The 13,496-nt window shown below is 35.0% G+C and overlaps 1 protein-coding gene across 2 annotated transcripts in view; it reads right to left on the bottom strand.

The window, feature by feature from the left end:
- Positions 1–13,496, bottom strand: part of MGME1 (mitochondrial genome maintenance exonuclease 1) — a 66,695-nt gene that overhangs the window by 40,560 nt on the left and 12,639 nt on the right. Inside the window, exons 3-5 of one of the 2 annotated variants that reach the window (XM_053711989.1) lie at positions 5,138–5,360; positions 4,442–4,574; positions 1,135–1,304 (exon numbers count right to left, since the gene is read on the bottom strand). In XM_053711989.1, coding sequence (XP_053567964.1) covers positions 1,158–1,304; positions 4,442–4,574; positions 5,138–5,360 — 503 coding nt within the window. In that variant the 3' untranslated portion in view covers positions 1,135–1,157. Of the gene's footprint in view, positions 1–743; positions 1,305–4,441; positions 4,575–5,137; positions 5,361–13,496 lie in introns of those variants that run through there. The other variant, XM_053711988.1, reaches the window with a different exon arrangement.

Raw genomic sequence — 13,496 nt, 5'->3', positions numbered from 1 at the left:
TTTTACCTGCAAGCTCAACCCATTGTAATAGGTTGTGGTTTCAAAGCACAAAACCAGCAATTTCATTTACACAAATAAACCTGAAAATGCAATTTCTCATACATTTTATACTCTGCAGCTAATATAACAAGTCATTGAAAATACATTTAAAAACTAAAAAATGGTACAGTATACTGTCCTTTTAAACAGATGTTTTATAGTATAACAAAGTATAAAATGTGTTTCAATAATGTTCAATGATGTCTTGTCTCTTTTTTTTTGTAACCCTTAATGTGTATCCTATAAAACCAGAATATTTCAGTGTGATGGATAAAGAAAAGCTAAAGAACGCTTACCAAAATAGTATTTTATGTAGGTTAATTACAAAGGAAAAAATAGAAAGAGATTAGATAGATATTTTAATATGCACTGTTCTGCATTGGTTTTATTTTTTATTATTTTAGAAATTATGTAAAATCCTCTCAAAAATATATATAAAAATTCATATGGTAATTCAGATACTGAATATATCTTCAGATAGGAATAGTCTTTCACATGAAGGGCTTTCTTTCATTTTTTTTATAAATTAATTTAGAATGTAATTCTCTTTAGTTATGTAGCAAACATTTTTAATTTGTCAATATTACCAGCAATACATTTATAAAATCTTATGGCTATTTGCAACCTTATACAATGTTCTTAAAGGGACATTGAACCCAATTTTTTTCTTTTGTGATTTAGATAGCGCATGCAATTTTAAGCAACTTTCTAATTTACTGCTATTAACAAATTTTCTTCATTCTCTTGGTATCTTTATTTAAAAAAACAAGAATGTAAGTTTAGATGCCTAGGTTGTTCTTGCTGATTGGTGCATGAATTCACCCACCAATAAACAATTGGCTGGTTCCTTAGCTTAGATACCTTCTTTTTCAAATAAAGTTAGCAAGCGAACGAAGAAACATTGATAATAGGAGTAAATTAGAAAGTTGCCTAAAATTGCATGCTCTATCTGAATCATGAAAGAAAGAAAAAAAAATTGGGTTCAGTGTCCCTTTAAATAATCCATAATTATTAAATTTGTACCACACGAAGAAATCTGCATGGTGCCTCATAGACATGTAACAAAATCTGAATGAATTGGAGATGGGCCATTACCACTGCTTAATTAGTAACTTTTGTTATTGCTTTTCTTCCTTTTTCTCGTTATATTCCTCCAAGCGTAACAGCCACTTCTTCCAGTAGTGCAAACACAGGTTTGAGTCCATAAAATGTGAATGGGCAGGGGAGCCATCTTTGTAAGCTACCACAATCAGGCCGCAATCAACCTGAAAGAGAAAAATAACGTTTTTTATTAATAAATAAAAAAAGAATAAAAAAATCAATGAAGATACCTTAATGCAATGTACTCAGACATAGAATTATATACTGATTCATAAAATCTAGTATAACATTTGCAGGCAGTGCGTTATCAGGTGGAGCTATAAAATTAATAATATATGTAAAATTATAAGTTTTAAGAATTGCAACTGATTTAAAAAGGACATCCTAATAATAACAATTAAATGCTCTGATTTTGCAGTGAATTCTCATTATAATTCCTTGTTTTTTCTACCATTTCTGCAATTACACGTTTTCCTAAACTTGCAAATACATTTCTGTCTGTTTTTATTTGCTATATTTTAATATGCTGGGATACACAAAACAAAATGTGTGGAATTACTAGATTTCCCCATGTGCATAGTTACTTCGAATCAGCAAGATGTCAACTGCAAACGAGCAGCCTATAAAATAAAGGTTTTAAAGCATTTAAATCTGTCATTTTGTTTGTGAAGTGCACAACTCCTTAAGAACAGGTATCTTTGGGACAGTAAATGGTGCATTACACTTTATACATATTTTATGTATCCCAATATTATAGATAGTTTTCAATCATTCTAATATGGTATGCAAACTTCCTTTGTGTTGTTATTCTACATCTACCCTGACTCGCTTTAATTTTTTTTTTCGATCCTAGAGGGGGTAGTTATTTTAAATTGAAAGCATACGCCTACTCCTCTTGCTGCAGCGAGAGCTCACAAAGTACCTACCATGTGTGATCGCACATGTACTGCAGCGTCACTCGCTCTTACACTGACTGGACACAGAAATCTAAACTGTAGATTGCTATAATATTGTTATAGCGATTTGCTGTTTACATACTGTACTTGTTTGCTGCATTTACTACTTCTCCTGAAAAACAAAACTCATTTTACTCTAACTTGCGAGTTTAGTATTAAAGGGACAGTCTAGTCCAAAATAAACTTTCATAATTCAGATAGAGAATGTCATTTTAAACAATTTTCTAATTTACTTTTATCACCAATTATGCTTTGTTCTCTTGGTATTCTTAGTTGAAAGCTAAACATAGGAGGTTTATATGCAAATTTCTAAGCCCTTGAAGACCGCCTCTTCTCTCAGGGCATTTTGACAGTTTTTCACCACTAGAGGGTGTTAGTTCATGTGTGTCATATAGATAACACTGTGCTCATGCACGTGGAGTTCAGGTGAGCCAGCTCTGATTGGCTAAAATGGATATCTGTCAAAAGAACTGAAATAAGGGGGCAGTTTGCAGAGGCTTAGATACAAGGTAATCACAGAGGTAAAAAAGTATATTTATATAACTGTTAATTATGCAAAACTAGGGAAGGGTAATAAAGGGATTATCTTTTTAAACAATAACAATTCTGATGTAGACTGTCCCTTTAAACTAGACTCAAACATTTTTTTTTATATCAACATGCATTAAAAATTTATATACACATACATACATTATATATTTCTATATATTATGACCTTCCAAGACACATTTCTCTGTGTAGCATGATGGCCATTGTAAATATACATAATTTAGTTTCCTCAACAAGCCAAGACAAGAGCTGCGCCACATGAAGAGTAAATCACTATGCTAATCGCATAGCGTTCCACTCTTTCCACTTCCTGATTTGGAGCTGAATAAGTGAGTATGTGCGCCATCTCAGTATTAGCCTGAGACCTAGGGTGACCATATTGCAGCTTTAAAAAGGGACATATGAAAAATACATATGTCAGGGCTGTTTTAAGAAATGTTTTTTTTTTATAAGAACCCTGACACATGTATTTTTCATGTGTGTCCCTTTTTAAAGAAGCAATATGGTCACCCTACTGAGAGCGCACCTTCATTACACAACAGTGCTAACGTAACAGTCCTCTCCTTATTTGATAAAGCGCAACAGAGAGTCATGAAAAAAAAAATCAGAAACGGTGGGTGGCCAGATGGGGAATGCCAATGGGATATAAAAAAGGTAATAGAAGTTTATTTTAATTTTCTGAAAGCTATGAAAAGTTTTAAACTTATACAAAATAAAATAAATGTATGCAGATTTAGAAACTGTATAGTTAAAAATAACGTTGACTGTCCCTTTAATTCTCTTAATTGTGGCCAATAAGGGCTAGCTGTAAATGTGTTTGTTAACTGATCTAAGCAATCACTGTCCAGTATGTATTTGGTTAAGGCAATCTGCAGCATTTTTTAAGGAAACCTAGGTTATAAAATTTGCTTTTCTGCCCCTCTCAAATATCTAATAGTAATAATAATAAAAAAATGTTTATTATAATATTTTTTTCATTGCATAATTATGCATTTTTTTATTTTAATAATTGAGTATGTCATGTCCCTTTAATCACAGTTTAATTTAAGCACATTAAGAAGGTCAGAGTTAAAATTCCAATACAACTCCAAAAAATAAGATCTACTAATAAAGGGATATTAAACACAAAAATACATTTATTTAATAACCCTCTTAATATGGGTGCCTCTATTTCAGAAGTGAGATTACACAGCAGGTATCTGCACATATGCAGCAACTCTCCTTCAAACACATCAGCACTGGAATGCAGTGAAACCTAGATTTCAATATGGCGACACCCATGACTAGAGATCTCAATACTACGTTTATAAAATGTATTTTGTGTTTAATATCATTTCATTAGACAACAATCACTTTGTCATTACAAGACACTTCTGCTGTGTTTCTATGAAATAAAAAACATCAGCAATTAAAATCCTTTTTACTGCAATTGGTTTTCAATAGCCAAACTCCGTCTACCATTTGCACTATTTGGAGTAGCCAATTTGGGCTTTAGTCAATGAAAACAACAAGACTAACCACTATTATAATATTAGTGGTATTGTTTTGCAGTTGTTATCAGTTAAATCCAATTAGGGAACAAATATGTAGCATGGTTAGCCTTGGGAAGTCAGCAGGGTTCAATTCAAGTTCTGAAAATGACAAAAATCCACAATTTTCAAAGCTAAATTACTCAAACAACGGTGCAAAAAAATGAATGAAAATATTTTGCAAAGTTGTTTCACTATGCATAACAAAAAATGTACATAAACATTTTAAGACTGTCCCTTTAACAGAATTGGATTAGTTGAACTTACTTGAAAGTTATAATTCTCATCATGATTTACTGCGCCTACATATGCTGCCACCTGTAGTGGATTGTCAAATGTGTCCCGTAAATATGGCTTTGGTTTTTCTGAGGTTTTCCAGTCTATCACACACAACTTGTCTCTGCAACCAACATAAGCACAATATTTTGTCTGAACATAAAGCACACAAGCAAGTGCGTTCCTTTATAAAACAAGCGGAAAGAATATAGAATATAGTAGAAAAAAACAAATTAGCCCTATCACGACAAGCTATTACCATAAATACAAATATATATATATATTTTTTAAAATAACGTGATTCTAGGAACTGGTTTTGACCGTAAAAATTCTGTTTGAAGACTTATTCCATGTATTTACTTTCTCTACTACTGCTGATTTTACAGATCACTAAATTTTACTGAAGCAGTCTGTTTTGGCATTTGTTTCCATAAGACAAGGTAGACAATTAAAACGTTTTGTAAAAGTGGTATTGAAGAAACTAAAAAAACAGAAAAACTTCCTTTTTTTTTTTAAATTAAGTTACCACTACTAAGGGTATAGCTCTAAAGGAGCGTACAATCCACTGCCAATATGGAGGTAGACCTTTTCCATACACACTAACCCAAAGTTTAGCATAAACTGATTTATAAATTGAATACTAAAGTTAAAAAAATATAAATCTTTTTCCAGCAAGGATGAGTTTACCTGTATTTTGCTACGCAGTCTACAAGGCCTAAGTATTGTAAGGCTGAATGATGAACTGCGCTTTCAAGTGTCCTGACTCCAACAACATCAGCCAGAACATGCTGGACGCTGGCTAGGTATCCCGAGAGCTGCTCAGACTCTTCATGTTTACTTTCAGTGTAATCCTGTGACAAAAGCAAGTCCTCCAACGTTGCATGAAACAGCTTTCCCTGTGAGAATAGAGCTTAGAAACAAAAGGAAGGGTGTTAAAAATTCAACCAGGATAACATTTAAAATGCTATAAGATATAGCCAGAAACTGTATATTGTGCATGTGGACAAATAGGAAACCCCCTACTATACGACAGTTTAAGCGTAAGCTTTACAAACAGCTGTTTACGGAACAGTTTGACGTTAAACTTGATATGACACGCAGGCTGCGACCTTTCCTGACTAAATGGGAGCCCTTCCTACACGCCCAAAGCCCTGTGATACAAAGACAAATTCTGGGACCATTTGCTCAGACGGAAATACTTTTGTCTGCTTCTCTAAGAGGAGAGTGGACAGCGCTATATGACTCAGAGACACCTGCAGGGGGGGGCGAGATTTTAATCTTGCAAATCTTATAGGAAAATCAAAGTCAAACTAAAGCTATATAATAAGCCATATAATGTGCTTGGGGGGGGGCGGGGAGAGAGTACACTTTTTTTTTTTCAGGCCCCGGGGACGCCTGCCATCCTTTAAAGTGAAGGTAAAGTTCGTTATATCACATTAGTCATGTATACAGTTCACCCTAAAATAATGGTACTTTCATTCATCATTTTTTTATATTTTTATTATACACTGAGTTTTCGCCGTTTTTATTTACCTTATTTCAATTGCAAAATTCAACCCGGTGTTTTTTTTTTTTTTTAACTTGCAGGTCACGTTTTAACAGTAGCCAATTGAAATACTGGCCGTTAGGCGGCCGTCATATTGCGTCATTAGTCTCTTGGATGATTTGCGCATGCGTCCCTGAAATGTTATTTGACTATGATGACAAGCGCGCTCCCGTTGCGCGCATGCTTATAGCAAATCTGTGGTTATTGAATGCCTTGCAAATGTTTTTTTTGTTTTTTTTAATAAGACGTAGGGAGCTTTGTTAAAAACTTGGCCAATATCAGTGTCTCAAATCCGGAGTGATAGAATTATAACAAGATTATTGGTGACTGTAGAAGACGCTATGCGCATGCGCAATTTGTGGAATCCTTGTGAACGCGCTCTAGAGAGAGCTCTATACGTCAGACTGTCAATACTGATGGGAGGAGTCTGTCACGCACGGTAGGGAAATAAAAAAGATGTTTATTAGAAAAATATATAATTGTTTGGGGCAAAGAAGGTAGCGATTAGATTGTTTAACTTTTGACTAATGTATCTGTATATAGAGAAAGTGAAAACTTTACCTTCACTTTAAGTATCCTCAGGCCATACATGGTTTAGGGAATGTTAGATATTGTAGTAGTAAGTTGTATAAAAACAACAAAATGCAGAGAGAGAAAGGAATAACAGGATATTATCAACAACTCGATAAAAGACTATTGTGTTGCTAAAAGACAACACTGTGATTAGTGTACGACAAGGGGATCATATGTTTGTTTACGATGTCCTGTCAAAATGTTTAGAGCATTATGTATAAACTCTAACTAATGCAGTTGGTGAATATGTAATTGCAGTGCTGACAACCTGACTATGTTACTGTATGACATTTTGTATCTGTTCTTGATCTCTTTCAATAAAAAGAATTAAAAAAAAAATGCTATAAGATATTAAAAGGGAGACTAGAGTGTGTATATATATATATATATATATATATATATATATATATATATATATATATATATATATATATATATATATATAATCATGTTAAAACATATTTTTGCATGAAAAAAATTAAAGTAAAAGTTATTTAAAATAATACTGAAAGGAGATGTAAGATTTTTGTACCAGGACTCTACTGCTCACTGGCTGAAAGGAACAACTCCCATAGAAAAAGTTGATTTATGTTACATTTGTAAAGCACAGAAATACATTATGAAACTCTTTTTCATAGAGTAGATATTTTTTTTTAATGTCATGTTCCTTTAAACAGAATACCTGTAGGTTTTTTGAAAGTCATACGTTACAAGTGAAGAAATGCTCCTATATAAAAGAACTATCCCACAATATAAATATGTATTTCAAAGTAAATTTTACAATATACGTCAATACAAAAAATGCTTAAAATAAAAAAAAAATCAGCGGCATAAGCACATATGCTGTGAGAGCCAGTGCACCAGTATTCAGTGTGAGAGAGATGGCGCTGGTGTGTATTGTGCCTGTGAAGATTTAAATTTGTGTCATACAAGCTACTGCTGACTCTCTGAGGTGGTGTAGTGTTTGAATACTGGTGCACGGCCCTCACAGCATATGTGTGTATGCCACAGAAAAACAGTAATAACTTTTACTAGAAGCAATTTTGCTAATGTAAAGTGTATTGCAAAAATGCTTCTATTTAAAATTGAAATGCACCCATGCAAAATTTTAAATTTGACCATTCTATCCCTTTTAAAGGGCCATTACAGTCAAAATTGTCCATTTAAATGTTTTTTATATTATTTTATATATATATACACACATACACACACACACAGGTGGCCCTCGGTTTACAACGGTTCAATTTGCACCGTTTCAGAATAACAACCTTTTCTTTCAGTCATGTGACTGCTATTGAAAAGCATTGAGAAGCAGTGCATTGATTAAAATAGTCAGTAGGTGGAGCTGTCCGCTTGTGTTGCAGCAAAGATATGCAAGCCAAGCACACAAGCAGGCTGAAATTAATTAGTGTAACTAGCTAGCTAGACCTGAGCTATCAAGCAGCTTTCAAAGGAACAATATCTTCCTGTCTATAAATCAGTCCAGATTGGAATGAATAGAAAGAACTGTTTGCAAAAAAATGCAAGTAAAGTCTGTGTTGTATGATTTTTTATTAGGTTTATAATGCTGTTTAGCAAATGTTTTTGTTCATTTAAAGGGACAATGAACCCAATTTTTTTCTTTTGTGATTCAGACAGAGCATGACATTTTAAGTAACGTTCTAATTTACTCCTATTATCAAATAATGTATTAGGTGTTATGACAATTTTGAGAGGGGCCTGGAACCTAACTCCCTCACTTCCCATTGACTTACATTATAAACTGGGTTTCAATTTACAACGGTTTTGATTTACAACCATTCCTTCTGGAACCTAACCTCAGCGTAAACTGAGGGCTACCTGTGTATTTATTTTTTGCACATGTATTTTAAAGTATTTTCAAACACTATCCTAACAATAATTGTCAAGATTATTAAAAAACTATGGCCTAGATTTAGAGTTCTGCGTTAGCCGTCAAAACCAGCGTTAGAGGCTCCTAACGCTGGTTTTTACCGCCCGCTGGTATTTGGAGTCAGTCAGGAAAGGGTCTAACGCTCACTTTGCAGCCGCAACTTTTCCATACCGCAGATCCCCCTACGCCATTTGCGTATCCTATCTTTTCAATGGGATCTTTCTAACGCCGGTATTTAGAGTCTTGGCTGGAGTGAGCGTTAGACCCTCTAACGACAAGACTCCAGCCGCAGAAAAAAGTCAGTAGTTAAGAGCTTTTTGGGCTAACGCCGGTTCATAAAACTCTTAACTACTGTGCTCTAAAGTACACTAACACCCATAAACTACCTATGTACCCCTAAACCGAGGTCCCCCCACATCGCTGCCACTGTATTAAATTTTTTTAACCCCTAATCTGCCGACCGCACACCGCCGCCACCTACGTTATCCCTATGAACCCCTAATCTGCTGCCAATAACACCGCCGACCCCTATATTATATTTATTAACCCCTAATCTGCCCCCCACAACGTCGCCGCCAGCTACCTACAATAATTAACCACTAATCTGCCGACCGGACCTCACCGCTACTATAATAAAGTTATTAACCCCTAATCCGCCTCACTCCCGCCTCAATAACCCTATAAGAAATAGTATTAACCCCTAATCTGCCCTCCCTAACATCGCCGACACCTAATCTGCCGACCGGATCTCGCCACTACTCTAATAAATGGATTAACCCCTAAAGCTAAGTCTAACCCTAACACTAACACCCCCCTAAGTTAAATATAATTTAAATCTAACGAAAAAAATTAACTCTTATTAAATAAATTATTCCTATTTAAAGCTAAATACTTACCTGTAAAATAAACCCTAATATAGCTACAATATAAATAATAATTATATTGTAGCTATTTTAGGATTTATATTTATTTTACAGCCAACTTTGTATTTATTTTAACCAGGTACAATAGCTATTAAATAGTTAATAACTATTTAATAGCTAAAATAGTTAAAATAATTACAAAATCACCTGTAAAATAAATCCTAACCTAAGTTACAATTAAACCTAACACTACACTATCAATAAATTAATTAAATACAATACCTACAAATAACTACAATTAAATAAACTAACTAAAGTACAAAAAAATAAAAAAGAACTAAGTTACAAAAAATAAAAAAATATTTACAAACATTAGAAAAATATTACAGCCAATAGAATGCGAGCTCAATCTGATTGGCTGATCCAATCAGCCAATCGGATTGAACTTGAATCTGATTGGCTGATTCCATCAGCCAATCAGAATTTTCCTACCTTAATTCCGATTGGCTGATAGAATCCTATCAGCCAATCGGAATTCGAGGGACGCCATCTTGGATGACGTCCCTTAAAGGAACCTTCATTCTTCAGTTGGACATCGGAAGAAGAGGATGGATCCGCGCTGGAGGTCTTCAAGATGGAGCCGTTCGTCATCGGATGAAGATAGAAGATGCCGCTTGGATCAAGATGGTTGCTGGTCCGGATCTCCTCTTCTTCCCGTATAGGATGAAGACTTTGAAACCTCTTCTGGACCTCTTCAGCCGCCGCTTGATAGAAGACTTCAGCCGGATTATGGATCGCCAGCCCCCGCTTGGGCTTGGATGAAGACTTCGGAGGCTTGGATCAAGACTTCGGAGTACGGATCGGTGAACCTGGCATGGTGAAGATAAGGTAGGAAGATCTTCAGGGGCTTAGTGTTAGGTTTATTTAAGGGGGGTTTGGGTTAGATTAGGGGTATGTGGGTGGTGGGTTGTAATGTTGGGGGGGGGGTATTGTATGTTTTTTTTTTACAGGCAAAAGAGCTGAATTATTTGGGGCATGCCCCGCAAATGGCCCTGTTCAGGGCTGGTAAGGTAAAAGAGCTTTGAACTTTTTTAATTTAGAATAGGGTAGGGCATTTTTTTATTTTGGGGGTCTTTGTTATTTTATTAGGGGGCTTAGAGTAGGTGTAATTAGTTTAAAATTGTTGTAATATTTTTCTAATGTTTGTAAATATTTTTTTATTTTTTGTTACTTAGTTTATTAAAATTGTAGTTATTTGTAGGTACTGTATTTAATTAATTTATTGATAGTGTAGTGTTAGGTTTAATTGTAACTTAGGTTAGGATTTATTTTACAGGTAATTTTGTAATTATTTTAACTATTTTAGCTATTAAATAGTTCTTAACTATTTAATAGCTATTGTAATTGGTTAAAATAAATACAAAAAGTTGCCTGTAAAATAAATATTAATCCTAAAATAGCTACAATATAATTATTCGTTATATTGTAGCTATATTAGGGTTTATTTTACAGGTAAGTATTTAGCTATAAATAGGAATAATTTAATTAATAAGAGTTAATTTTTTTCGTTAGATTTAAATTATATTTAACTTAGGGGGGGTGTTAGTGTTAGGGTTAGACTTAGCTTTAGGGGTTAATCCATTTATTAGAGTAGCGGCGAGATCCGGTCGGCAGATTAGGGGTTAATAATTGAAGTTAGGTGTCGGCGATGTTAGGGAGGGCAGATCAGGGGTTAATACTATTTCTTATAGGGTTATTGAGGCAGGAGTGAGGCGGATTAGGGGTTAATTATTGTAGGTAGCTGGCGGCGACGTTGTGGGGGACAGATTAGGGGTTAATAAATATAATATAGGGGTCGGCGGTGTTAGGGGCAGCAGATTAGGGGTACCTAGGGATAACGTAGGTTGCGGCGGTGTACGGAGCGGCAGATTAGGGGTTAATAATAAAATGCAGGGGTCAGCGATAGCGGCGGCGGCAGAATAGGGGTTAATAAGTGTAAGGTTAGGGGTGTTTAGACTCGGGGTACATGTTAGGGTGTTAGGTGCAGACTTAGGAAGTGTTTCCCCATAGGAAACAATGGGGCTGCGTTACGAGCTGAATGCTGCTTTTTTGCAGGTGTTAGGTTTTTTTCAGCTCAAACTGTCCCATTGTTTCCTATGGGGGAATCGTGCACGAGCACGTTTTTGAAGCTGGCCGCGTCCGTAAGCACCGCTGGTATTGAGAGTTGCAGTTGCGGTAAATATGCTATACGCTCCTTTTTTGGAGCCTAACGCAGCCCTTCTGTGAACTCTAAATACCAGCGGTATTTAAAAGGTGCGGCCAGAAAAAAGCACGCATAGCTAACGCACCCCTTCTAACGCAAAACTCTAAATCTAGGCGTATGACTTTCAGATACAGAGGATGTTTCTGAATGTATCAATGTAATAATAAAAAAAAAGGTTCCTGTACTGAATATCAGCAGAGTTCCAGGACTAAGTTGTAAAAAAAAAAAACATTACAAAAAAAAAAAATATATCATACATTTATTAATTTAGTAAATTAAGGTGAGGGGTAGATTTACCAATTGTCGGGCAGACATTTGCAGGTGAGCCGGAATTTTCAGGCGTAAAAAACATCTGCTGTTTGTTATATCTACCCCTAAACCTCCCATAAAATGTACTAAACACTATAAAACGAACATTTCATACATTCATTTATTTTGTCTACTTTTCATTTAAAACATTTTCTTTTGACCTTTCACAGCAAGACCAGAGGTAATCTTATATATATGGGGCGCGATCCGATATCGATCGCAGTTTGCGGCGCAAGCGAGGGAACCGGCGTCGCCCGCAGTTTCAGCTCGCAACTCGAGCCATCCCATATAGGTCGCCGTCAGATGCTAACGTGCCGTAAGTCTCACAAACCAGCGATGTCCAGAAATCTGCGTAAGTACAAATTTCTGGCGTCGCCAGTGACTTGCGTCACGTTAGAAACTGCCGGCGCCTATAAAACCTGACTAAAGTTTAAAACACCCGCACTGTCTAACACGCCTCCCTAACATAGCCCGCACTGTCTAACACGCCTCCCTAACATAGCCCGCACTGTCTAACCCTCTATCCGCTATCCCCCCTCACTATCCTAACAATAAAAAAGCTATTAACCCCTAAACCGCCGCTCCCGTACCCCGCCGCAACCTAATAAAGTTATTAACCCCTAAACCGCCGCTCCCGTACCCCGCCGCCAGCTATATTATATCTATAACCCCCTAAAGTGAGCCCCTAACACCGCCGCCATCTATATTAAAATTATTAACCCCTAATGTAAGCCCCTTACACCGCCGCCATCTCTATTAAAATGATTAACCCCTAATTTAATCTACCTACCCCGCCGCCAGCTATATTATCTATATTAACCCTAAGTATATTATAGTTAATATAGGTATTACATTATATATATTAACTATATTAACCCTAATTATATTAGGGTTAATATAGTTACTATAGTATTTATATTAACTATATTAACTCTATCTAACCCTAACTAAATTTATATTAAATTAATCTAATTCATTTATAAACTAAAATATTCCTATTTAAATCTAAATACTTACCTATAAAATAAACCCTAAGATAGCTACAATATAATTAATAATTACATTGTAGCTATGTTAGGGTTAATATTTATTTTACAGGTAAATTGTTAATTATTTTAACTAGGTATAATAGATATTAAATAGTTATTAACTATTTAATATCTACTTAGTTAAAATAATTACCCAATTACCTGTAAAATAAATCCTAACCTAAGTTACAAATACACCTACACTATCAATAAATTTAATAAACTACTAACATCTATCTAAAAATACAATTAAATTAACTAAACTAAATTACAAAAAAAAAAAAACACTAAATTACAAAAAATAAAAAAAAGATTACAAGATATTTAAGCTAATTACACCTATTCTAAGCCCCCTAATAAAATAATAAACCCCCAAAATAAAAAAAATTCCCTGCCCTATTCTAAATTCAACAAATTTCAAAGCTCTTTACCTTACCAGCCCTTAAAAGGGCCTTTTGTGGGGCATGCCCCAAAGAATTCAGCTCTTTTGCATACAACAAATACAATACCCCCCCCCCCATTACAACCCACCACCCACATACCCCTATTCTAAACCCACCCAAACCCCCCTTA

Source organism: Bombina bombina, chromosome 4, assembly GCF_027579735.1.
Source record: "Bombina bombina isolate aBomBom1 chromosome 4, aBomBom1.pri, whole genome shotgun sequence".
In the NCBI taxonomy this organism is placed as follows: Eukaryota; Metazoa; Chordata; class Amphibia; order Anura; family Bombinatoridae; genus Bombina; species Bombina bombina.
This window is presented reverse-complemented; position numbering and strand designations above follow the sequence as displayed.